Raw genomic sequence first — 26,897 nt, 5'->3', positions numbered from 1 at the left:
AAAGTTTCTGTGAGAACAAGTTTACAAACGCTTCTCATTACAAATCTAGCTGTAATTATCTGTCTGCAAATAAATAAATAAATAACTGGCACATGCTTAATTTACAAATGCATATTAAACACACCGCAAATGCAAAGATGCCGTTCGCTGCATTTGCTATGAGTCTGCATAACAACGCATTAGCTGCCTCCCAGAACACCCTAGCAACTGCATAGCAACACCCTGACAAGCATTCACAACACACAAGCATCTGAAGACAATGTCAAAGTCTAATTTCTCGTAGCATCAGTCAATATGTCTGTAACATGATCATTTTCTCATTGATTTAAATATCACCTTGATTTTAGGTGTACATCTCCCACAACACACACACGTACACACCTAGAACCTCTCTGACAACTTCAAAGGCTGTGCGCTGCACGTCTTAATCAGACGACAATCACAAGGGAGCTTGGGTCTACAGTCAAAGACAAAGAATCAACAAAGCAGCCTCTGGAACAAGACCCTAAACCCACGGACGTCTCCACCCCCTCCACACACAGGCAGCAGTGAGGGTGAGCTGAGGTTAGGGACCCTCAGGGTAGCCCCGGGCTGCCTTTCATTAAAACCTAAAATTTGCCTTTTATTCAAGGAACCCACAGTGTAATCTGATTAACTTGCCGAGTAAGAGGAGATCCAGCAAGGTAACGGGATTAGACAGCAGACTGGGTGGAGAAACAGGAAAGAGAAGCACATGGAGGACGGAGGAACAAAGATGGTGGTTTCACATGAAATCTAAAGTACATTTCTGCTCACTACTGAAATAATTTTTTAAGTAATTAATATTTTATTCAGAATTAATCAAAAGTGACAGTAAAGACAATTATAATGCATCTATATATAGATTTTTGTTTTATATATTTACATATGTGTGTGTGTGTGTGTGTGTGTGTATATATATAAAATCACGATTAATCGCATCTAAAATAAAAGTTTTTGATTACAAAATATGTGTGCACTGTGTATATTATGTATATATAAATACACAAACATACATGTATATATTAAAATATATATTTTTTACAAAAAGAATTAATATAATATCTAAATATTAATATTTGTATATAAAGAAAAAATGTTCTTAAATATATACATGCATGTGTATTTATATATAAATAATAAATATACACAGTACACACACATACTGTATATTATGTAAACAAAAATGTTTATTTTGTATGTGATTAATCACGATTATTCATTTGACAGCACTAATTTATACCTGCATACATATAAATTTTTTTTTTTTTACTAAAATGTTGAAATCAAAAAATGAATCAAAAGTTCTGCATTTTGTCTTGAATTGAGGAACCAACCCATTAAGTTTTGTCCACAAACACTTTTGATTCTCTAACCTCCCACTCATTCTCTTATCATTTAACTCTGTCTGAATGATTAATGGCATATTGATCGCTCTGTCTGCATGTGATTAATGAAGAATGCATCTCAGCGACATATCACCTTCTATTGAGCGCCATTACCGCCCGCACGATCACCATCCTTCCACCACCAGACTGGGTTGAGGATAAGCTAATGCTCCCCAATAACACTCCACCCACCCAAAGACAGACCGCTGAAGGTGGAGTCAATAACTATTTGTCTTCATATTCATTGGATGGTGATGAGGAGCTGCCAGAATTGATGAACTATACCGGTTTAACCTTGGATACAAAGACTCCAAACTCAAATCCAGGTGCAGAAACCTTAGCATGTGAACTCTGAGGATCGAAAGCAAAGCTTCCATCAGAAAAAAAAAAATCTGCTATTATCTCTTGGCTGAAAACTGATATTTTAGTGAGCTGCTGACTCATGGAAATGGATTTTCCTCTCCAATAAATTAGCCTTAAAGGGATACTCCACCCCAAAATGAAAATTTTGTCATTAATCACTTACCCCCATGTCGTTCCAAATCCGTAAAAGCTTTGTTCGTCTTCGTAACACAATTTAAGATATTTTGGATGTTTTCTTGTCACTTCATAACATTATGGTTGAATCACTGATGTCAGATGGACTATTCTGACAATGCTTTTCTTACTTTTCTGGACCTTGACAGTGTATTTTACTTGGCAGTCTATGGGACAGTCTCAAGCATCCTGGTTTTCATCCAAAATATCTTAAATTGTGTTCCGAAGATGAACAAAGCTTTTATGGATTTGGAACGACATGGGGGTAAGTGATTAATGACAAAACTTTCATTTTGTGGTGGAGTATCCCTTTAACACTACTTCCCATAATAGGAAAAAAAAAAGCTACGCTGAATAACTCTATTTTTGAAATGCAAAAAATATGCTTAGATAACAAACACACCTATTTTCTGAAATGATCAGCATTGTTTCATAGACTACTGGAGTTCAGAAACTTATCCATTATCAATAAAAAAAATATATATATATATTGTTTTAGCAGACTCTCTTTCTTTTTCATGTGAAACCATCTCTATTATCAAGGATATCGTCATGCAGGTTTAATACACCAACCGCCAACTACTTAAACTTACCACCACATTAACAAAAGGGGGACCCCAGTGAACATGGCGGACCCCCTGAAACACAGAGAGAGGTTAAACTGACAATATTAAAAGAAGGCCAAACTTCTGTGCTCGTCTCCCATTAATGCAAGCACAAACTAAACAAACTCATGAGTAGAATTATATACATTAAATGTTTCAAACACATATTTAGTGAAAATGTACAGGCTTACATGGCATATTTTTAGTGCATTAACTAGCTTTATGAGAATGTAGGACATGCACTGATATGATGACGTACAGTGCTTCTCAGATTTTGGTATAAAAATTGTATATAAATTGTATTGTTTGAAATAGTTTTTCATGCTTTCTAATTCTTAAATATAATGATCACATGTTAGGTCACTTAGTATCCACTTTATTATTTGATATTTTTGTTAATTTCAACTTAATTTGATCTGATATAGAACTACCATTCAAAAGTTTGGGGTCAATAAGATGTTTCTGAACAAAATCTCTTATGCTCACCATTTATTTGATCAAAAATACAGTAAAAACAGTAATATTGTGAAAGATTAGTACAATTTAAAATAACTGTTTGAATACATTTTTAAATAAATAGTAAAAATCTTTACAGTCACTTTTGATCAATTCAATGCATTCTTGTTGAATTAAAGTATACAATTCTTTAAAAATAAATAAATCTTACTGACCCCAAACTTTTAAACGTATTGTACATATTACATTAACAAGTTCAATACAGCATGACTGTGAAAACTGGATAAATTTCTCAATAACCAAAAGAAAGAGAAGAATGACCCCACATGCCCTTTACAGAATAAACAGAAAAGATCCAAGAAGAAAAGCCCAGAGGGTTAAAAGGAAACAGAGTGCATGAAAAGATGTAAGAGTCTTTTATTTGAAAAGAAACTCCAGCCATACAAAAACAATGCAAAAGAACAGCAGACATGGACAATTAGATGTTCTAGCAATAAGTGAAAACAGAAAATGAAAATGCAAGCATGTAAACAATGTTAGCACAACAGCAGAAAGCAGGAGAGAAGAACAAGCGCTTTCTCATAAAGTCAAAGAAAAACAAGGAAAAGAACAATCTTCAATGTGTCAAAAGAAAATGTACAGTGGTGTGAAAAAGTGTTGGCCCCCTTCCCGATTTCTTTTTTTTTTTTTTCCATGTTAGTCACACTTTAATGTTTCAGATCTTCAAACAAATTTAAATATTAGTAAAAGATAACACAAGTAAACACAATATGCAGTTTTTAAATGAAGGGGTTTTTTTTATTAAGGGAAAACAAAATCCAAAACTACATGGCCCTGTGTGAAAAAGTGTTTGCCCCCTAAACCTAATAACTGGTTGGGCCACCCTTAGCAGCAACAACTGCAATCAAGCGTTTGCGATAACTTGCAACGAGTCTGTTACAGCGCTGTGGAGGAATTTTGGACCACTCATCTATGCAGAATTGTTGTAATTCAGCCACATTGGAGGGTTCAGGTGAGGACTTTGACAAGGCCACTCCAAAGTCGTCCTTTTGTTTTTCTTCAGCCATTCAGAGGTGGACTTGCTAGTGTGTTTTGGATCAGCGGTTTTCATCTTGGAACTCTGCCATGCAGACCATTTTTGCCCAGTCTCTTTCTTATGGTGGAGTCATGAACACTGACCTTAACTAAGGCAAGTGAGCCCTGCAGTTCTTTGGATGTTGTTGTGGGGTACTTTGTGACCTCTTAGATGAGTCGTCGCTGTGCTCTTGGGGTAGTTTGGGTTGGCCAGCCACTCCTGGGAAGGTTCTCCACTGTTCCATGTTTTTGCCATTTGTGAATAATGGCTCTCACTGTGGTTCGCTGGAGTCCCAAAGCTTTAGAAATGGCTTTATAACCTTTTCCAGACTGATAAATCTCAATTACTTTCTTTCTCATTTGTTTCTGAATTTCTTTGGGTCTCGGCATGATGTCTAGCTTTTCAGGATCTTTTGGTCTACTTCACTTTGTCAGGCAGGTCCTGTTTAAGACATTTCTTGATTGTGAACAGTTGTGGCAGTAATCAGGCCTGGGTGTGGCTAGAGAAATTGAACTCAGGTGTGATAAACCACAGTTTTAACAGGGGGGCAAACACATCTTCACACAGGGCCATGTAGTTTTGGATTTTGTTTTCCCTTAATAATAAAAACCTTCATTTAAAAACTGCATGTTGTGTTTACTTGTGTTATCTTTGACTAATATTTAAATTAGTTTGATGATCTCAGTTCAGTTCAGTTCACTTTGTTTAGGAAAATGGGCTGTTTGGCTTTTTTAACCAAAAACATTTTTTTATCTATTGACAGTTTTTTTTTTTTTAACCAGAAGCCTATTTCTCTGTTCCTTATAGGATAACAACAGTACTTTAAAGTTAAATTTAAATCTCAGAATCATGGGGATATTAAAACCATTATCCTTTTTAGCCAAAGCATATGTGTGCATTTCCTTGTGCACAATAACTAACATTCAGAGGTCACCTGAGAGCCTGTGATGCCGATAGTGGTGATACCAGCGGCCTACAGCCAGGGACTCGGGTTCAGAGGCCCTGCGGGAAAGCGTTCTGTAGTGGTACACATGGCATACCTGTACAGATGAGTGCTCCAGAGCACGCAGAACCACCAACTGGATGGTTCCTCTGAGGTTCCCTTCAGTCGACATAGAGTGGCGCAGGGTTTCCATGGCATCATGGTTTGAGCGTCCGAGAAGAGATTCACTATTAACAGCTATCAGTTGGTCATTGATACGCAAGCGACCGTCCTGCAAACAAGAGAAGTCAAACACCAATGTTACATGTACAAGCTACTGAGAATTTGTAGAATTTTAACCTCTGTGAAAAAGAAAAAAAAAGTTGTCAGCTAGTAGCAACTCTAAACCTTGCCTAAATTAGTAGCAAATCATTTTAAAGGTTTTACTTTTTTATTAGTTTTATTATTTGGATTATTGCATCCCAAATTATAGACAGATTAATGGATTACTTAATGGAAACTCTTACATTTTGCTATAATACTAGTATATATACAGAGAAAGAGAGAGAGAGAGAGAGAGAGAGAGTAGGTAGATATATAATTTACCTATATATTTTGTATATAGTTAAATACAAAAAACTAAACTACAAATCATAGTACAGTAGTAGTTATACATGGAATAAACCAAGACTTAATTATTTAATATTATTTACTTACTTAATTAGGAATAATAAATAGGTTTCAAATACAGCATTAAAGTTAAAGATACTTTTAGTCTGATTTGTGAATTAATTGTTCTTTTGAATATGTCATTTTTAATGAACCAGCACTATATTTGGGAGGGGAACTGTTACTAAAAAAAAAAAAAAACTTTTTTTTTTTGGACACTGACTGAATTACTGACACACTGAAGCATGTAGTGAAGTTAGGACCATGGCTACTTTTAGCTAGCTACTCCCAAAACTAAAGCGCTATAATGTGATTTAAAAACATTTATGCTGTGTAGCCTCACTGTTAAATGTTTAACGCATCCCACTATAAATTCAGATACAATTACATATGCATATCATTAGTGTGAAAGGGCCAGGCTGGAATGAATTGGATTAAGGTTCACAGCTGTGGTTTCCTAAATAAAACTCAGCTGAGGAGGAACAAAAGAGATTAGTGGCTAAAAGCCACTGGAGCCGCTAAAGACTCCTGAGAGTCTGTGTCACAGTGGATGATCCTGACCCCTGGGTGAGGTCATTGACCGCAGACCACCGATACCGCCCTGGGAGGGGGTCTTCGGCAGAATGGACACAAACACTTGTGCCCATCTATTGAGAAAATATACTCATGCATACATAAGCAGACACTCTGGAAGCTCACAACCAAAGACTGCCTTCAACATGTTTTAATTCATTAACTGGCAGAATTGTACTACAATAATTTATTCCAGAAATTAGGATGCAGTTTTTAAAATCCATGCCCATTTTATCTCAATCATGGAGTGTAAATGCTAGAGGAGCAACTGAAAAGCGAGAGAGCGTGATAAGGGTGAACGTCAGAAGTCAAATGAAGAACTCAGCCTCTGAAAATGTCTATTTCTTTGAGCGTCTCTCTGATGGGGGCCTGTGATGCAGCTTGCTCTCTGAGCCCACTCTCCACTGGAGTGCTGATAGGGGCCAGAGACGCAGCTCCACCTGCGAGCCCACTCTTGATTACACTGCTGATAGGAGACAGTATATGTGCCCTTATCTACACACAGATACAACACCTGCTGCCTGGCAAAACAAAATGAGAAGAGAAGAGGAGAAGAGAGAAGAGAAGAGAAGAAAAGAATAAGAGGAGGAGAAGAGAGGAGGGGAGAGGAGAGGAGAGGAGAGGAGAGGAGAGAGAAGAGAGAAGGAGAGAGAGGAGAGGAGAGGAGAGGAGAGGAGAGGAGTATTCATATTTCAGTAACAGCATTTGGTGAGGTTCAAAAATTTAATGCGCATCTCGTCAGTTGTTCACTGTCAAGCTGTGCAAAATATGATTGTGGTTTTGCGCAGCTTGTCAGTGAACACCGGCTTTGTGTAGTAAATGCTGCTCCACGTGAAAGCTTGCACGTGTAGAGATTTACCGCTGATTACATAACCGGCTTTACTGATGAGATGCACATTAAATATCGTGCTGATTTTTATTGTGCATCCCTACAGTATATTCTACATAATAAGCAAGGTTCGTATTGCTTCTCTAATCATAGTACTAGTTACAGACAGATCAATCTTACAATATTTGGACTGATTAACTTTGACCAAAAACTATGCCTTATCAATGTGCATTTTCGTATCGATGTAAAATATATTTTTTGTGAATTTCTTATTAATGTTATATAAACCAAATGTTCAATTTGAATGTAAATAATCTTAAAGGGATAGTTCATCCAAAATAGAAAATTACCCCATGATTTACTCACTAGGTGTATATGACTTCTTTTTTTTTTCAGATGAATACAATCGGAGTTATGTTAAAAAATGTCCTGGCTCTTCCAAGCTTTATAATGGCAGTGAACGGTGGTCAAGTTTTTGAAGCCCAAAAAAATGCATCCGTCCACCATAAAAAGTGCTCCACACGGCACGGGAGGTGTTTTAAATATGACAGTTTATTGTTTTAAATATGGATATTTTTTTCTTACACAAACTCATCGCTTCACTTCAGAAGGCTTTTATTATCCTTTTAAATTAGTTAATGAAATATGAAAAAAAAAAACAATGAAAGTGTTGTTATCATTAACTAAAACTAAAACTAATAAAAATAACATTAACTGATTTTAGTTTATTAATCTAAAATTAATTTCTGCATATACTACTATATTTTTAACAAGCTGCATAAACAATAAGGTATTACGAGCAATATTGTTTAAATATTTATAATAGTAAATGCATTTATTTATTTAGTTTTTAAAGGTTTTTTAGTAAAGTATAATGAACAGAAGTATATTTTAGTAGTGTACTATGGATTGCATTTAAATCAGGACTGTATGCCGTTCTGTAGTGACAAACACAGGATTGGAGCGACTTTCATGACTGAAGCCCTTCGATGACTGGATGTTTGATGAATGGGCTGCTCTTTACCTTGTGTGCAGCGCCGCCGTGGATGATGGACTTGATGAAGATGCCCAGGTCTTCTCCAGTCTCTCGAGACTTATTACCCTTCAGACTGACCCCTAGACCAGCTGAGCCGGAGTCATTCAAAGGAACTTCAAACATCAGCTGCTCTCGCCCGTCCTCAGACAGAAGCGGACCTGATGGTTCTCCTTTCTGCAAATAACACACACACACACACATACTTAGGTCAGTATCTCTGCTGACTTTTTTTAAAACCAAGTAAATCTTAGCATTTATCCCAGTTCAGCATACTACCCACTGACTACAACTGCATTACTGCACATGTAATTTTATCGAAAATAATTTTATAGAAGATTTGCTGCTTAAGAAACATTATTTTTTCAGGATTTCTTTTTTTTTATGATAAAAAACAGCATTTATTCGAAATATACATGTTTGTAACATTCTAAATGTCTTTACTGTCACTTTTGATCAATTTAATGCATCCTTACTGAATAAAAGTACTAATTTCTTTCAAAAAATGCAAAAAAGTGTTTATTTCAGAGATGGATCCCAGTTAAAATAAAGCCAGATGTACCAAATGTAGCAATGATTGATGAATATATAAAGTATGATTAGGACGGAATGAATCCATGTCTAATGGAGAGGCAGGAAACATGTTGCGGGTCATTTTTGATTTGAACATGAAAGTGTGAGATCATGAGAACGTGTCAGTTCAAAAGGAAAAATAAAAAGCTTTTGACAGAGATTCATTTAGGAGGGAGGGGTTTGGGAACAAAATTTAAGACTAATAACTCATTATTGAACACATTTACACACACACACACACACACACACACACACACACACACAACTATCCACACATTTCACTTCTCTTTATGCATTCTTTGACTCCTAAACATCATATCAAAGAGATTAAGGGTGTCAGTGCTGTGGTCTTTGACCTTTTCTACACATCATTTCCTTCTTCTATCCACTATCACATCAATAAAACATGGCAAAAAGACCTAGAATAAAGTGCAATGCCTAAATGTGACTGACATCCTCCTGGAAACCACATTAAGCAACAGCATTAGACTGTTGCTAAGCTACTGTGGAAATGGGCCAGGGGAAAAAGAAACAAAAATGACTTTGTAGGAGCACAGAGTTGGGCAAAAAGCATTAAGTAAGAGCTAACGATGAAAAATAGCAGGGCCAATGGGGCAAAGCTTCAAGTAGTCCTTTTAGTGTGTCCTCTTACTGAAGATAATGTGTCGTACATGGCCTGAGGCAGACGACAAATCAGAGTTTTAGCACACAATAAAAGGCCTGTTTGTAAGTCAGGTCAAACTTTGGGTCCAGCGAGAACATCAGATTGTCTGATGCCTCCTTACATGAGGAGGGAGATGCCGCTCTGGTGGTCCTATCGACACTTGAGGCCCAGACATCACATGAAGACCTCCTGAGGGCAAATACACACTAATGTCCTCTCATACAATCAATATGATGGACTGTTTAAAGTAAAGAACATGAGTAAAAGCTGGCAAAAAAGGTCAGCGGCACTATAGAGTTAAAAAGGATCCGTGTCGGGAATAAGCGGAATGAGTTAAACAGCACTGACAGATAAACACAGGCCTAAGGGCAATGCAAATCCACCATATTTGGGCACCTGCAACTCTAAATTAATAACAATATTAACATTAGTGTTAGTAATTAACATTAATATTAACTACTAGTATTATTAAAACATGAAAAATATTAATATAATAAACAATTAATATTAATACAGGGTATATACAGGAATCATGGAGTTAAATTTAATACCTTTTAAAGACCTTTTTAAGACTCTATCCATACATTTTAAGACCTCATTGCCACTTCAAGTTTTAAACGGTTACAACGGCGACACTTTAACTTACATTAACTATAGGCCTATATTGATTGTAAGATAGCACAACAGACCTACTTTGTGATAACTCCTTATCAATACAACATAATTAGGAAGGGTGGGAACGAAACACAAGATACTTAACTGAGTGACTAACCAATGCAACCCAAGAAACAAGAATTACACCAATAAACAAAACAACTGACAAAACTTATTGAGGAGGGAAAATAAAGCTCTCCGAGCTAACGGGACAATGAGTTCACACAGTCTATTCAAAAGATGTATTTGTAACATCAACTCTTACAACTGTCTGCAAACCATAGCTGTTTTGTGGAACTCTTCATCATGACAAATATCTGAGCGATCAGAGAGTTTACTTGTGATTACGGAGTGCTTGATTTAATAGTGTCAGTATTGCACCTCATCGAGTGTGAATGATCATGGAAGGTCAAATAATGATCACAACTATTACATCCTTTTAATTGTGCATCCCAAGCCAATGCCAGTATAATATATAAAAAAATTTTTTTTACCATGTCCCAAATATAAAAATGTAATTTCCTTCACTAAAATACATATTTTACAGTCACTATTATGCACATTTTTCATAAACACAGCTCAAATGCTTCCTACTAGTGTGGCCCAAAACATTTAGCACAGTTTTATTACAGGTAGAATGAAAAATGTTTTAGTGCAAGCATTTAATATTTCAAACCTTTAACTAGGGCTGGGTGATATATCGAATAGTAGCGATAATATCGCAATAATTTTGATGAAGATATTATCTATCTAATATATTATCACTAATATCTTTGCTCTTTTGTTGATTTTGATTGCTTCCATTGTCCTAATTTGTAAATCGCTTTGGATAAAAGCGTCTGCTAGATGACTAAATGTAATATGAAATCATTTCAGTACTAAGAGTAATTAATATTTATTGATAATATGATTTTTTATATTATACTAAATATGTAATAACTATAATATAATACATCATAAATATTAACAGTAACAAACATTATTTTTTCTTTGTCTTCTTCAAATAATAATAATAATAATAATAATAATAATAATAATAATAATAATAATAATAATATGTAAATTAATAATTAATATGAATAAACATTATTACCATCACACTATTAACTAATATTAATATAGGATAATATATTATACTAAAATGAATAATTACATTAAATATCCATTGATATTAACTGATAATATTAATATTCATAAATGTTATCAATATTACTATTATTAATTTAAATATCTCTATCTATCTATCTATCTGTCTATCTACATATATATATATATATATATATATATATATATATATATATATATATATATATATATATATATATATATATATATATATATTTATGTCGCAAAAAAGAAACACCTCAGACAAAACTGATACTTCAATGAACATCATCAACATCTACATCAACACTATTTTCCTCTTGTTCTGGAAGCAGTCTCATAACACCCCCAACAACTTCACAAAGAAAAGAGCTGTGTCGCAAAAAAAAAAAAACTTTGATCAGTCTTTTTAATCAGTAATCGTGAAAATACAATGTGATTCACACAGAATTTTGAGAAGAAGTCTTTGTATCATTTACACCAAAATAATCCATGGGAAATGTGTTTTGATGCCCTGGTTAGAAGTTAATGCACCTTAACCCGGATAATGACCTAAATTAGAATTGATGTCAGGATGCCGTTTGCTATTTCATGAAAGCATCTACAGTTTTTATATTACTCACAGCTTTTTAAAAAAAAAGTCCACTGGGTTTGGAAAAGTGGCCGTGACCCAAATAACAAATATAATTAAATAGGTCATGACAAAGCAAAACACATCCTGTGTGTAGGAAGAGGAATTATTATTACGACCATCTCAAGGACATCTAAACGCTCCACCAGCCCTGTGGCCGACCTCTCTTTATGTAAGTGCAACTGTGTTCAATGTGCAATCTGACCCCTGCATCCTCACAGAAAACCTATCTGAATCAAAGGGTGGAGAACAGCAGCTCAAACATCAAACTATTATAACTGCAAATTGGTTACAAAAATAAATATTCAGCTTTTACAGCACATTTCCTGTGAGAATATCACATTACAGTTGTGGTATTAGACACAATATACTCTGATAAACACACTGGTCGACTAAAGACTTGATTTTAGATCATTTATCTTGACTATACAGTAAGTGTACTTTGTCTAGTGGAACGCCACAAAAATCACTAAATATAGCCACTTTATTATTATCATATTAAAGACATTTTTGCAGTGCATAGTGGAAAAGATCTAAATGCATGTCTAGTGGGCACAAAAAAAAATCTTACATTACAATTTAATTTGATGTTTGGCTGATTTATTGCTGCTGGCTATCAGGTATAATTAATATGTTGCTGAAGACATTAATTCCACCTACTGTTTTCATTTACACTTACAGGACATGACAAATTGATGCCAAATCCAGTCGGCTTAGCTTTAATGCAATGGTCATCTTTAGACATTTATATTTTGCCAAAGAAATCTCTTTAATATACATTTACAAAACAAGCCCACAAACTCTTGTATATGTCTGATACTTGAAAATTAATTTTCTATACAACGATTCATACGCTGTTTAAAAGAAACATGTGACTCCACCACAAGTTAATCAGATTACAAATATACAATGCATATTGAATGCAAGAAAAATGTTGACTTCCATTTTTCAAATAACATTTGCGAAAATAAAATGCCAAAATATGGGTGAAATACTGTTCCATCGTTACTATTGCTTCATTCTCCTCAAAGGCTGATAATCCAGTACAATAACAACATTTAAAATTACTATGTTTTTTTGGGAATGTACCATGGTATTCTTTCAAGAACCTTATCAATCAATAATCAGCTCTGACCAGTGCAAGGTAGGAGTTTATGGAGTTTATTGGTTGGAATGAAATACAAATATACACACATATACGCATATCCTCTAAAAAAGGCAGATGGTGAAATCTACTCAACACTGTCATTATATCTTTTCATACTCTTTCACTCCCTGAAAAATATTTCTCCCGAGTGTGTCATTTTTCCTTTTGCCTGCAGTCGCATTTCTGCCATAATTTACCCTGGCTAAGCAGTGGCACAGCTAACCCACTTTGAATTTGAATAGGGTGGAAAATATCTATTCTCTCTGAATAGATACTGCAGAGCAGCTCTTTATGATGCTTTTTGTGCCTAACCAGAATTAATGGTCCAATAATAGTCAGTGTCAATGACATCCAGCTGCTCTTCTTCAACAGATCTCAGACAGCAAAGATTTAACAAAGTACAAAGCAGCTAAATCCAGTAATAAACTCCAAATGTAACCATGCATGAGTTTTTAATTTTGCAATACAATATACAATGTTTATATAATATTTTTTAAATAAATAATAATAATAATATTAAATAAATAAATATATTATAATAATTAAATATAATACCATTATTTATTTTTCAAATAAAAAAAAAATACATATTATTATAGAATAAAAACAAAAAAATGCAATAAATTATAAAAAAAAAGAAAATAATGGTTTCTAAAAGGGGTCTGATGTTTAGAAGAAAAACAGAGATGCTTTGAAAGAGGTCAGCGATCAACACCCACCACGTGTAACATCTATGAGAGGAGATGGACCAGCACTGGCCCGAGGCTTCCTGTTAAACCGCTGTCGTGTGCACAAGTTCCAGTCACATGCTGATTCAACACTTTCAATGTAAAGGAGGGAATTGCTGGGGTTTATAAGGTTGTTTGACTTTGCCATAAAATGTGCATGTAAAATATATCCACACATAACCATTAAATTCCATTATGCACCATTTTATTTGACAGCACCGTTTTTTGTTTTTTTATTTGATTTTGGTTTGTTTATCAAATATCATTATTAAAAAAAAATTGATAAATTCTCACTATTAACTACAACTTTTGCCTCAAATTCCTAGTTTGCTGCTTATAAATAGTTGTTAAGTTTAGGAATGAGGTAGAATTAAGGGATCTAAAATATGGTCATGCAGAATGAGGCATTAATATGTGCTATATATATATATATATATATATATATATATATATATATATATATATATATATATATATATATATATATATATATATATATATATATTCTAGTAATATGCATGCTAATAAACAACTAGTTAATATTGAGAACTGGTCCTTAAAATATAGTCTTATCATTTTTTTCAAACAAAGTTTTAATTTTTCGTTACATGAATAATGTGTTTTTTAGATATAATTTGAGGTACCATTAATTTTCATTGTTGCAGAGGTTTGGAAATGGTCTTACCAGTTCTCTGGGCAAAAACTCCTCTTGTCTTCCGACTACAAGAGACACAGTTTCTCCCAGTTTGGTGCTCCGCAGCATAGCCACCAGTTCCTCTTGTGTGCGTCCTGTGATGTCCACTCCATTTACCTAGAGAAAGAGAGAAAGCTATTTCTTGTAACTGCCAAAACGGAGAGCAAAATTCCATTTACACTGTTCAGAGATGGAAAACACGTCAGTGTTAATTCCATCTCATGGCCAGGTGGAATACAAGACAGACAATTGACCTAATTATGTCAAGGATGCATTAAGCTTTCTGAAACAATATCTTTAAATTGCATTTAAAACAATACCTTTTGATTGCATGACTGGTGGGAGAGGAGAAGCATAATTTAATGTCCTATAAATAAACTGTGATTTCGCAATTTCCAGGTTGTTCTCTCATGATTGCATTGATGCAGGATGCATGTAATACCTCTAGGATACGGTCTCCAGACTTGAGCCGTCCATCTTTAACAGCAGCTCCGCGGGGCAGGATGCTCTTGACCATAATGGGTCCTGGACCATGAAGGGACGAGTCTCTGGTTACCACGGTGAATCCAAGGCCCTCCGTTCCTGCAGACAGAGGAAGGCCAGAAACATTAAGCATGCATTTAATGACCCAGTGAACCAGAAAACCTAAACTGAACACATCTTACCCTGCTGTATGATGTAAAATAACATTCTTCTAAGGTTCCAGTCATAGAAAAAGTGTGTTTGCATTTACACCCACAGTTCACACTCATTGTAGTACCAAATAAAATTGAGATCTTTTTAAGATATTTTGAAAATCTACGTCATTTTTCCACTAAAATCCCTTCCACAATGTCCTGAAGACTTGCTAACATCTTAAGGCTCTATTTTCAGCAAGTTAATTGCTTTGGATTTCACCTCAACACTATTCATACCAAGTGAATTTTCATCATGCCATGAGAAAAATTTGTAAACTTAAAGGTATTATGTTCTGGTCATTCAGATAATTTGATGTAGAATATAAACTTGTCAAAACGAACTGACTAGTTTTAAGATGAATGGTTAATACAGCTGTCAACAGTTGTAAAGTCAAGTCTCGAAATATAATTTAAAAGCTCCTATTTTATATGCTGCTGTGAGTATTTTTTGACTAGCAAAGATAAAATACCCCTGTATATTTTCAACTTAAAAGAACTGTCAAAAAAAAAAAAAAAAAAAAAAAAAAAGTGGGACATAACCCGAATAACGCATATATAATTCTACTTGCAACCCGAAGGTCGCAGGTTTGAGTCTCTGTGCTGGCAGGAGTTGTAGGTGGGTGGGGAGTGAATGAACAGCGCTCTCTTCCACCCTCAATACCCATGGCTGAAGTGCCCTTTAGCAAGGCACTGAACCCCCAGTTGCTCCCCGGGCGCTGGATATATAGCTGCCCACTGCTCCGGGTGTGTGTTCACGGTGTGTGTTCACTTCTCACTGATGTGTGTGTGCACTTGGATGGGTTAAATGCAGAGCACCAATTTCGAGTATGGGTGACCATACTTGACAAATGTCACGACTTTCACTTTCACTTTATTGTAAAAGCTTACTTAACTTTTATTTTTTTTTAATGAATATTCAACATTTTCAAGTTTTTAACTTTTGTTTTCAAGATTTTTCTATTTGAATATTTTTGTCGAAGAAAACTGCCAATGAAAATTCAATTTAAAAGGCCAGTCATAATGAAAATTTGAATTTTCAAATTAAAATGTTAAATTTACAGGTTTGCCAAAGAAAACTGCCAATGAACGTTCCATTTAAAAGGCTTCTCAAAATCAAAATTTGAATATTTGAATTCAAAGTTTGTAACTATGAATTTTTGAATTACGGCTTTGTTTAAAAGTTCTCTAAAGTGTAACTAACATGAAAGAAACCTCAGAGTAATTTGTCCAATATTATAGCATTAATTTTCAATATCTACTCCTAGTACATTTCATTAGAAATTTAGTGTCACTATTATCACTGAAATATGGTTTAGAAAATATTGACTACTAACATGGGTTTCAATATCGGATACTGATGCCTAGAGAGAAAGATGGTGAAAATGGTGAAGAATATATATATATATATATATATATATATATATATATATATATATATATATATATATATATATATTATATATATATATATATATAAAAACATGCATACAACAACCAGTAACTGGTTATGACCCTCATAGATCTTTACAGACTGTATCAAGCTTATCTGATCCAAGATCAGGTCAAAAGGTCAGTGGTATGCTGATGATAGCTTTCAAGCACTCTGGACTGATAACCTGTGTTTAAGCTGTTGGTTTCTCTGCAGAGGTTTGAACACCTCTGTTTCCAACCCTGCACGTTGATAAATGTTTCCTTACGGGGATTAGACAGCTCTGCACTTTAATTTCACACGTGAACACATCTACAGGAGACGAGAGATGCAGAGAGCAGGATACAGGATGAGAAGAGAGAGAGAAAAATAGAAAGAGATATAGAGAGAGATGAAAGAGGTGTGAAAGAGGAGAGATAGAAACGATGACAAAGGGTGTGGTCTGAAAAAACTGATTAGAGGAAGTAAAAGCGCTGGATGAGGGGAAGCTGAAAAGAGATGGACGAGTGAATCTCACAGAAATATGTCAGGGTCACATTTCACCCAAAAATCAAGAGGAGACATTTATATTTATATATATAATTTTATATTTAATGCATAAATATTAATATTTAGTTAATATTTAGCTATTTTTATATATATATATATTTATATATATATATATATATATATATATATATATATATATATATATATATATATATATATATATATATATTGTACACATATTATTTTAATATTAGTTGCATTTTAAATTTATTGCATTATATTTATTACATTAAAATCTTTATTTATGTTTAGAATATATTGCATAAATATTTATTTTTAATGATTTTATATTAAGAAAATAAATATTCCAGTTAGAATGATTAGTTTTTTATTGCTGTTAAGACCACACTACTACTAAATACTACTAAATACTTTTTATACACATTTTTTTATTCATTCATTTATTTGCTCATTTGTTTGCTTATTATTTGTTTATTGTTTGTAAAATCTGCACAAATAAATAAAAAATAGTAATTAAAAGCACATTTATCCAGAAACACAGAGAGAGAAGAAAGAAAAAAAGAGGCCTAAAGAATCATGCTAAGAAAGCGATTCCCTTAAGTTTCTCGTCCACAGGGACACGTGTGATTACTGAAGTCGAGAATTGCTCTGTCTCTCTCTCACACACACTTGAGGGAGAGATGCTATAAAGGATAGCGGCCAATCCAGCATAGTAAAGATGGCAAATGATGAAATCTCGAGTCCCAGAAGAGCACCTGACATTAAAGTTTTAAACAAAAGCAGCTGTCAATCAGCTGAGAGGAGTGATACAGACAGAGAAGTGAGAAAATAAGGAAGACGTTGCTATGCAGCAGTTTTGACAGAGCTCACGATGGCACCTTGTGGTCAACTGGATGGAGTTTCCACTACTCAAGCTTGAAATCAACATGAACTGACATTCGCATCCCATTTTACTTGCATAATGTGGCATATTTTTGAGTGAAAAAATGGTACAGAAAGAATGATTGTAAGTTGGAACTTTTTTAAATTCACTGGGTTGAATTTTGGGTTAACATCCAGCTTACCTTTCTTTAAATCGATCTTCATTTTCTTCCCAGACTTTTTGTTGATCATATTAACTAGTGTGGCGAGGGCCGGGGTCTTTTTGGGGGCGGGGCTCTCGCTGCGATCTTTCAGGGTGGGTGACGCGCTGACCGGAGGAGAAGGCGTGGCTCTGCGATGATCTGTTTCAATGGGGGTGTGTCTTGCAGGCTGAATCTCCTCCTCCTTTGGGGGCGGGGTTTGTGAGGCAGGTGGCTCTGGAGATGGCGTAGATGTATTGGTTTTGAGTTTATGGACCAAGAAAGGACTCTTGACTTTAGGGACCACAGGGTCTGGTTCAGTGTTGTTGAAAAGCTGCCCAATGAGGCTTTTCTCATAGCGGAGCCTGTTGGCGACAGGAAGCACCTCCAAACGTATGGTGGGAAAAGACATGGCTTGGCGAAACACCTCTTGAGACCTGAAACATTGAGTGCGAAACCTTGTCTTATTGTACTGTAATGCATATTTGTAGATAATGTGAATAAAAAGGCGTTTAGTGCTTCAAAGACTCCTTCATTAGCACCATTCAAGAGTCTTGTCCCTCAAGGACTTCCAGTGGGAATCACTTCTCAGCACTTCCATCTTACTACATAAGAGCTAAGTGGAATTTACCTATAGGCTAGTGTTATTGTGTTAAAATTGCCAGCCAAGAAAGGTGGTGCATTACAGATTTTACAAGTAGTTCACAATGAGATTGTTAAGATGCGTTTAGAAAATAGATGGAAAATAAAAGGAAATTCTATAGAGTGAATTTCCACTTTATGTTGACTTCAACATGAGTAAAATAGCGCTGAAAATAATTATTAAAATCATTAATGTAAATTTTGAAGCTTAAATCAAGGTTTTACAAACATTGTATAAATTCGTTCAGCTTGTATTTTACAAATCAGGCCCACTCTAACATACATGTTATAGCTTTTAATGCTGGCAAAACGACTAATTTATTAATATTGATAAGCAAATTAAACAATACAAACAATTCAGTTTTTTGCCCAACTATATGGTGTTTACTGGTACCAAGCAACATACTGATCAAAGATTGTTTTATATGCGAAATACTGGCATATTAATATGGAATTTAAACGGACTAATGCCAAATTTCATATAACACAACTGAAAATTATGAAATTTCTGATTAGTTGCCCCTCATGGTCCTAATTTCATAAAATTAAATATGGCACTATGCTAACTACGTTCAATAAATGTGCAACAAAATTTGCATAAAAAAGCGAATTTACAATGATTTCTAATCCAATCCGGCTACAGTATCTGACCACAGAAGTCATGTGACAAAAGACACAATATGAGTTGTGTTAAATGCTTTAAACATAATTTTTGGTGGTGCATTACAGATTTTACCACAGTTAAGTGTCTTGTTCAGAATGATGTAAAAATCCCTTAGGCATGCTTAAAATAAAAATAAATAAAGATCACTGGAACTCAACAGGGTGAATTTCCATTTCATGCTGACATCAACCTTAGAATCACCGGGACTGAATCTCTCTATTTCTTAATTGTTCGTAAAATCAATAATGTAAATTCTGATGCTTAAATCCAGGTTTTACAAACAGTATACACACAGATTTGTTCAGCTTGTATTTCACAAATCAGGCTCATAAGTTAACAAACAAGTTAGGGCTTTTAATGTCGACGATAGAAATATGACAAATGTATTAATACTAATAATCCAAATAAACAATACTTATACCAAGCATAAAAAATTTACTTATTAACTGGTTTTTTACACATACCACACAATGTAACAATCATATTACTATTTTATAAGCAAAAAATTATGCTTTAATATGGAGTTTAACGGACTTTAGTCGGGATACCATACTTGGCCACACGTCACTTCACACTCACTTTAATTAAAGCCTAACATTGCTAAGACTAGATATCAGAGGAAAAGAGGGCACGAGTCATGTTGCATTGAATGTGATGAGCAAACTTTTTAGAGTTCAGTTCAGGAAGTTGCAGAAGTAAAATTGACTTGCTTGATTGAAGTCTTTTTTCTTTTCTGCTTCAAAATCTTTAACTCTCGTACCCATTTCTCCAACTCTTCCTCTAATAGTGCCACTTCGTTTAATCTGTTGCCTTTTTGAAGGCTGCCCGATACCCCTAAAGCCACTTAATAGGGCAATTCCACACTCGTGGCAAGAGCAAACCATTCTCTTTTGTTGTGTTAAAGTTATAGCACTGAAACTCTGCAGAAAGGTGAGGAAAATGAGAGAGGATGGATAGATAAAAAGGTTCGGTACGATTGTGTTTGCAAACTACGAGCGAGTAGGACAGGGAACAATCGCATGAAAGCAAAAACAACACAAAAGATGGATAATAAAAGAGGAGAATGAAGTGGAGTGAAAGAGAGTGGGTGGATGATTAGTAATCCACATGACAATAATGAAAGTGTGACGGATGGAAGAGTCAGACACTCACTGAGCAAAGGACTTGTCTATTAACTCGGTGTCATTGATCTGCACGATGCACTCGTCCTCTTCAAAGAGCCCCTCTTGTTCGGAGCGGCTGTTCTTCTCGATGGCTCGGATATTTAGACCCAGAGTCCTGATGACACAAGCAACAAACAGATTTCAGGCAGGGAAGGGCATTCAGAAAATAACTAAAAATATTAACTCGTACATAAGAAGCAGAATTCCAACTGAAAACAACTTGCATAAAACGTCTATAGTTTTGTTAGTACAATAAATTATATGAAGTAATACAATTAAAAAACATAAAACATAATTGTAATAAAATAAAATTAAATATCTAAAAATGAGAAAACAAGTAAATTATAAAATGTATATGAAGTATAAAATAAATATGGAATATGGTATATGACTCACCAGGAACAAAGCAAGCATTATTTACTTTTTTTTTATGATTTTAATGAAAATATCAGTTATATTAAATAATTAGAGACATCAGCATGTTTTTGTGTCTGTTCAGGCAACCGTTTCAATTATCACAATTTTATTTGCTCTTACTTCCTTTAAGACTTTAGGGTTTCCTTTGGGTCTTACACACCCTAAAGAGTAGTTCACCAGGCCACCGCACAGGTTTGCCCACCTACAGAGAGAGGGTCTATTTCCATCCGGAGCTCAACAGGGTGCAGAGGCCTTAACAACAGGAAGCTTGTCATCGTCTACCCAGGGAGGACTTCCTATCATGCAGCATGTGTGTGTCCTTGCCCTGAGAACTTAACTTTTGACCTATTCATGCAGTCTGAAAGAGCCATTCTCCTAGCTACTTCCTCTAAGTGTTTGACTGTGTGTCTATGGGTGAATATGAATGGGACACTGTTGACTTATAACATTAAAATTACAAAAGTGAAACTACTAAGTAATCCACACATGCCACAGATAGCATTTATAAATGTGAAATAAGGTGATGCTACTTCTTTATAGAGTAAAACATTTAATTTTATTCACATTTACTTCTGTTAGACTAATGGTCAATTAATATTGTTTTATATAATGGCCAATGCTGAAGAAAATGCTTAAAATTTTTTTTTTTATTTTGTCATAATAAATAAAACATGTAAAGTGAGAAAACATAAAAAGGTCAACTTAATTATAGTAATTAAGAAATGGTCAGCTGGCATTGTTATATATAATGATGGAAAAAAATAAAATAAAATACTCATACAATAAAATAAAATACGAGTTAATACTCCAGAATCGAAAGGGAGAATTTGTACAACAGTGCATCTCATGGTCCATTATCAGGCAAGTGTGTAAAAACACCATGTATCTGTGTGTGTGCGTGTGTGTGCGTGTGTGTGTGTGTGTGTGTGTGTGTGTGTGTGTCTTTACCTTCCACTCAGTGAGGAGCAGTATGATGTGACTTTGATGCCCAAAGGCCCGAGGTCTGCAGAAATATCTACTGTCCGTGTTAGACTGCTGCAGAAAAAAACACAACGGTCATGGTGGTTAGTTACAGTTTTCTTGACAGAATAAAAAAAGAAAATGACTCCCACAAACTGAAAAATATATTTTAGAAGTGGAAACTTTCATCGGAACACAATTACATTAGCAGAACAACAGTCACATGTCAAAATGACAAGCCAAAAAACCATTACGGTAGAAAGTGCCTTGGATATCAATGGATTGCTCCTCCTGTCACCTGCATCGTTTCCTCAGGTCTGAAGCGCTCGAAGTGTGTGTAACGTTATAGTGTTCAATCAGAATCCTCTGACCTTGCACTTACATTGAAACACAAACAATACACATGGGACACACTCGATTTTTATATTTAATGAAATAAAACTGAGGGCTGTTTGTTCATGCAAAACCTGCCACAACAATACTATGATGCTCTAAGTGTTTGTTTTGTGGTTACTAGGTTGATTCAAAAATGTTTTTGATGGAAAGAGCACACAGCACATAAATAAATTAGAAGATAGTAAGGTTTTTATTTTTTTATTTCTTAACTGAAACCTTCCACCTTATTTGTTTTACTTTTTCAACATTATAGATGGATGGATGGATGGATATCAAAAGTACTATTAAAAGTACTTGGCAATAAGAAAGCACAAAGATACATTTTTGTGCATGAGAAAGACATTTAATACATAACTAAATAAACTAAACTAAACTTGTTTTATCAGTTCAATTGACCCCTTATTCTTGAAGTTTGTTACTGCCACAGTAACTCTAATAATAATAATGCATGCAAGTATTTGAAAAGCATGTTTGCAATGCACAGAACCAGCATCTGCATCAATGTACTTGCATAGAGTATGTTTCTGGCCTAAAGCAGTCAATGCATTTCCGAACACACAAAAGCATTCACAAAAGTATTCACCAGCTACTTCTGTCAACACACACTGAAAATCCATTTGCTGTTTATGTCCTGCGGGATGACATTAATGACCAAACAAATGAGTCAGAAGCCAGCGGAGTCACTGCCATTCAGTGTGTCTGAGATGAGAGCCAAAGGCAGAAGCGCCTACCTGCATCTCTCATCACAATAAAGACAGAGTGAAGGAGAGGAGAAGATGAGAGACAGAGGAAGACAGAGAGGGGATGTGAGCTCTTCCATCTTTGTCAGAAAGAAAAAAAAGACTTTTCTGGAAGATTCAGACAAGCTAGACAAATTACAGTTAATACTAAATAAAACTTTTTATTTTATTTATTTTACCTATATTAACTTATTATTAGATAGATAGATAGATAGATAGATAGATAGATAGATAGATAGATAGATAGATAGATAGATAGATAGATAGATAGATAACAATTATGAAATATTATTAAAATTTTAAATAATTTATTTTGAATAGGTTTTAAAATGCAAATGATCCCTGATGCAAAGCTGAATTTGCTCAAGAAACATTTCTTTTTTTTTCAATGTTGAAAATAGTTGCTTAATTTTTTGGAAATGGTTTTATGTATTACATTAATATGAAATAGATGTTTTAAGTCTTTACTGTCACTTATGATCAATTTAATGCATCTTTGCAGAATAATTTTTTTTAAAGGGGTCATATGATGCAATTTCAATTTTTCCTTTCTCTTTGGAGTGTTACAAGCTGTTTGTGCATTGATAAGATCCCTAAAGTTGCAAAGACTTAAGTCTCAAACCCAAAGAGTTATTCTTTATAAAAGTTAAGATTCGTCCACTCCCTCCTAAAACGCCTCGTTTAAACACGCCCCCAGATGTCTACATCACTGTGTGGGAAGATTTGCATAACACCACCCAAATGATTATGCAAAAAAAGTAGGCGTAACTTTTATTCTCGCTGTAGTATTATTGTTGTCATGTTGTGAAGAGGCTGTGTTTCGTTGTGTGAAAGTGAAACTACTTTGTTTGGCCTTCCAAAAGAGGACACAAATAGAAATCAGTGGTTAGCCTACAATGCATCTGTGCATTTGAAAGGACAGTCTGGTGCTTCTGACTCACAGCCTGTAAGTACGTTTTTCATATTTAAAGAATTTGCCACGAGTTTTGAGCAGTGTAGAGCAGCGCTTCTTGTTTGTCGTTTCTCAGATCACAAATGCAGACATGGTTTTATGTTTACGCGGCGCAATACGCAATGCAACACGCAAAAAGACAGTATAGCCCCTTTCACACTGCGATTCCGGCAAATACACGGGTAATGTGTCCCGGCATTTGTACCCGGGTCGCTAGATTTTGCATTTTCACACTGCCAGTGATTACCCGGAATATGCGCGTGCGTTCACACACAAAACCGGCACGTTCCCGTAACGACACGTGACATCAGCGCGTGACGTGTAATGTACGAGTCGAAAACGCTAGGCACGTTACCTTTCAATGAAGCTGGCGAACAATCTCAGCTTCAGCGCGGAAAGTAAGGAACTAACTGATCTCTGCTTCGTTACAGTTTGCACATATTTTTTCGTCGCGAACGTTGATCTGCCTTCAAAACACGCTAAAAGAGTCGCGCGATAACGCGCCTCATCACTACGACACGGCATTAGATCTGGCTTTTGTTCACACAGCGCTCATCCCGGCAATGTTACTAGGTCCCCGACCCGGGTTCAATCCCGGAATCAATCCCGGGACATGTTTGCTTTCACACAGAAGTCAACCCGGCAATGTTCCGGCAATTTGCCGGGTCCGACGTGCAGTGTGAAAGGGGCTTATAAGTCATTATAATCAGTAATAATTTCCCCACTGGATGCAACAAATGCCTCGTTTATAATGGGTTTTATTGGTTTTGTCTCGTCGTGCCAGGACACAACATCACAGTATAGTAAGGGGTGTAACATTCCCATCACATGCTTGAGGAATTTGGCCAATCACAATGCACTGGATAACTGGCTTACATCAGCGTACACCTCGCTTTTCAGAATGATGAGCTTTGTAAAAATCAACGTGCTTCAGAAAGGCGGGGTACAGAGGAGAAACAAGAATGTACATTATGTGGAAAATAATGTTTTTTTTAAACTTTAAACCGCATAAACACATTGCATTACACCAAATACACAACAAAATGTTCTTTTTAGCAACATCATATGACCCCTTTAAAAAAGAAAGAAGTTAAAAAAAAAACACTCTGACCTCAAACTTTGTCTACGTATATAGATACACATTTACAGTACCTAAATCTTACATACATACCTAAAATGTAAATTCTGTTTTATTCTCAGAGTTACATCCAGGGCTCGACAATAAGGACAATAAGGACTGCCTGATGGCCCAGGCTGAAAGACGTTCGGAACAGTTGACGAATTTGTCACTTGCTAATTTGCCTTGCTAATTTAAAAATTCAAGTGATTTTAAAGCATTCAAGCAAGACGCGAAAGACAACTACATGCAAGTAACTTTGTAGCTTTAACAATGATTAATCTATATTTAATTTATAAAGTGGAGTACAGATATTACATATATAAATAAATAAACGATATTACAAAGTGTGTAAACTGTACATTAACAGAGGCAGAGTTGGTGAAGTTGGACACAAAGTAAAGAAAATACAGCTGGCAGAGCAGCTCACTGTTCACAATGCGTGAAATACTGGAAGAAAATCCTAAATATTGAATTGGGGATTTATATGAATGTATCTCTGTATGGAAGTGACTGTCTTAAGAAGAATGTACTTAGTTTTCTTTTCATCTTGCCTCAGTATAATGCATTTACTGTTAATAAGTGCAACTGCTTTGTTTACAGCTGTAACCAAGGAAACGCTGTGCTGTTCCACAAGCACCACCTGCTGTCAGAGAATTTGCGTTTTGCGTTTTCAATCAACCCATCTGATGTTTTTCCTAAAGCATGCATCTTTTCATTTGTATTTTTGTTCTATATATTCAGTGTTGTTATTGCTTGTAATTTGTATGTTTGTTCTTATTAACTGACTGTTCACTTGTCTTTAATAATGTTTGATCTTTATATTTGTTAGGCTAGTAGTTTCTGCTGTGCTATCAAAATTGTAAAATTTAATTGATATCTAAAATTTTGGGGTCATATATGCTTATTTATTAGAATAAAAGATAACAGGGGTAAAAAACAATGATAACAGCATTTTTTTTTTTTTTTTTTTTTTTGGCAGTGCCAGTGAAAATATTGGCAGGGCAAGTAAAAATTTGAACAACAGAAGAAAAAATCCTTAGCGTTGAGCCCTGTACATCCAAATTTCAACTGTATTGGCCCCTAAATGTCATGTAAAAAAACAAACTGGTTTGTCAATATCGGTCAGACAGACCATTCCTGGTTATGTGGGCACCTGAATAAACTTCCATGTGACTTTCTGCTGACAGTCTAGTTACAGACTATTGTCAATGTAACATTATGAAACGCTGCCACATCTGCTAAACAATGATGCAAACTACCAATACACACAAACAAACTCAACCAGCTAGTGAGATCAGGCAACATTCTTCCGCAAGGCTTGATCTGCAGAGTTCATCACCACAAAAATAAAATCTCCTCTCCTATATTTGCATTCCTCCCAAAATAAAAACCCCTCTGCCAATTTGCATGTGCCCAGTGTAGCACAGAGCGTCCATGAATTTACATGAATAAAAACTGAGACTGGCAGCAGCTCATCAGACAGATGCAGAGCTTATTACTGCTCACACACCACAACAGCACGACACACAGAGAGTGTGTTTGTGTGCGCTGAGAGAGTGTCAAAGAGGGAAAAACACTTTCTCTATTCCTGGCATCAATTTCAAGATAAAAGAGGAAAATACTTCCTGAAATACTTTCTAGTCCCATACCACAATTCAACAAATTATCTGAAAAAGAAATGAAAGAACAAATTTCACATGAGTCAGACGCCGTCAGAAACTGACTAAACCTACACTAGTCATCTATGCCAATAATGTCTTGCTGAAAGTTTTATTTTATATTTTGTTTGTTTTATGTTTAATTTTATGTATATGTATATATATATATATATATATATATATATATACAGACCAAAAGAAGTGAAAA

At 35.0% G+C, this 26,897-nt stretch overlaps 1 protein-coding gene across 5 annotated transcripts in view; it reads right to left on the bottom strand.

Annotated features, from left to right (window-relative positions):
* The window catches only part of LOC109060930 (partitioning defective 3 homolog B-like), a 171,993-nt gene that overhangs the window by 72,183 nt on the left and 72,913 nt on the right, over positions 1 to 26,897 (bottom strand). For all 5 annotated transcript variants that reach the window (XM_042742723.1, XM_042742648.1, XM_042742791.1 and 2 more), the window contains 7 exons: positions 21,812 to 21,898; positions 20,436 to 20,561; positions 17,981 to 18,414; positions 14,743 to 14,882; positions 14,292 to 14,417; positions 8,097 to 8,282; positions 5,120 to 5,293 (listed from right to left, as the gene is read on the bottom strand). In XM_042742723.1, coding sequence (XP_042598657.1) covers positions 5,120 to 5,293; positions 8,097 to 8,282; positions 14,292 to 14,417; positions 14,743 to 14,882; positions 17,981 to 18,414; positions 20,436 to 20,561; positions 21,812 to 21,898 — 1,273 coding nt within the window. The remainder of the gene's footprint in view (positions 1 to 5,119; positions 5,294 to 8,096; positions 8,283 to 14,291; positions 14,418 to 14,742; positions 14,883 to 17,980; positions 18,415 to 20,435; positions 20,562 to 21,811; positions 21,899 to 26,897) is intronic.

Source organism: Cyprinus carpio, chromosome A1 (assembly GCF_018340385.1).
Source record: "Cyprinus carpio isolate SPL01 chromosome A1, ASM1834038v1, whole genome shotgun sequence".
In the NCBI taxonomy this organism is placed as follows: domain Eukaryota; kingdom Metazoa; phylum Chordata; class Actinopteri; order Cypriniformes; family Cyprinidae; genus Cyprinus; species Cyprinus carpio.
This window is presented reverse-complemented; position numbering and strand designations above follow the sequence as displayed.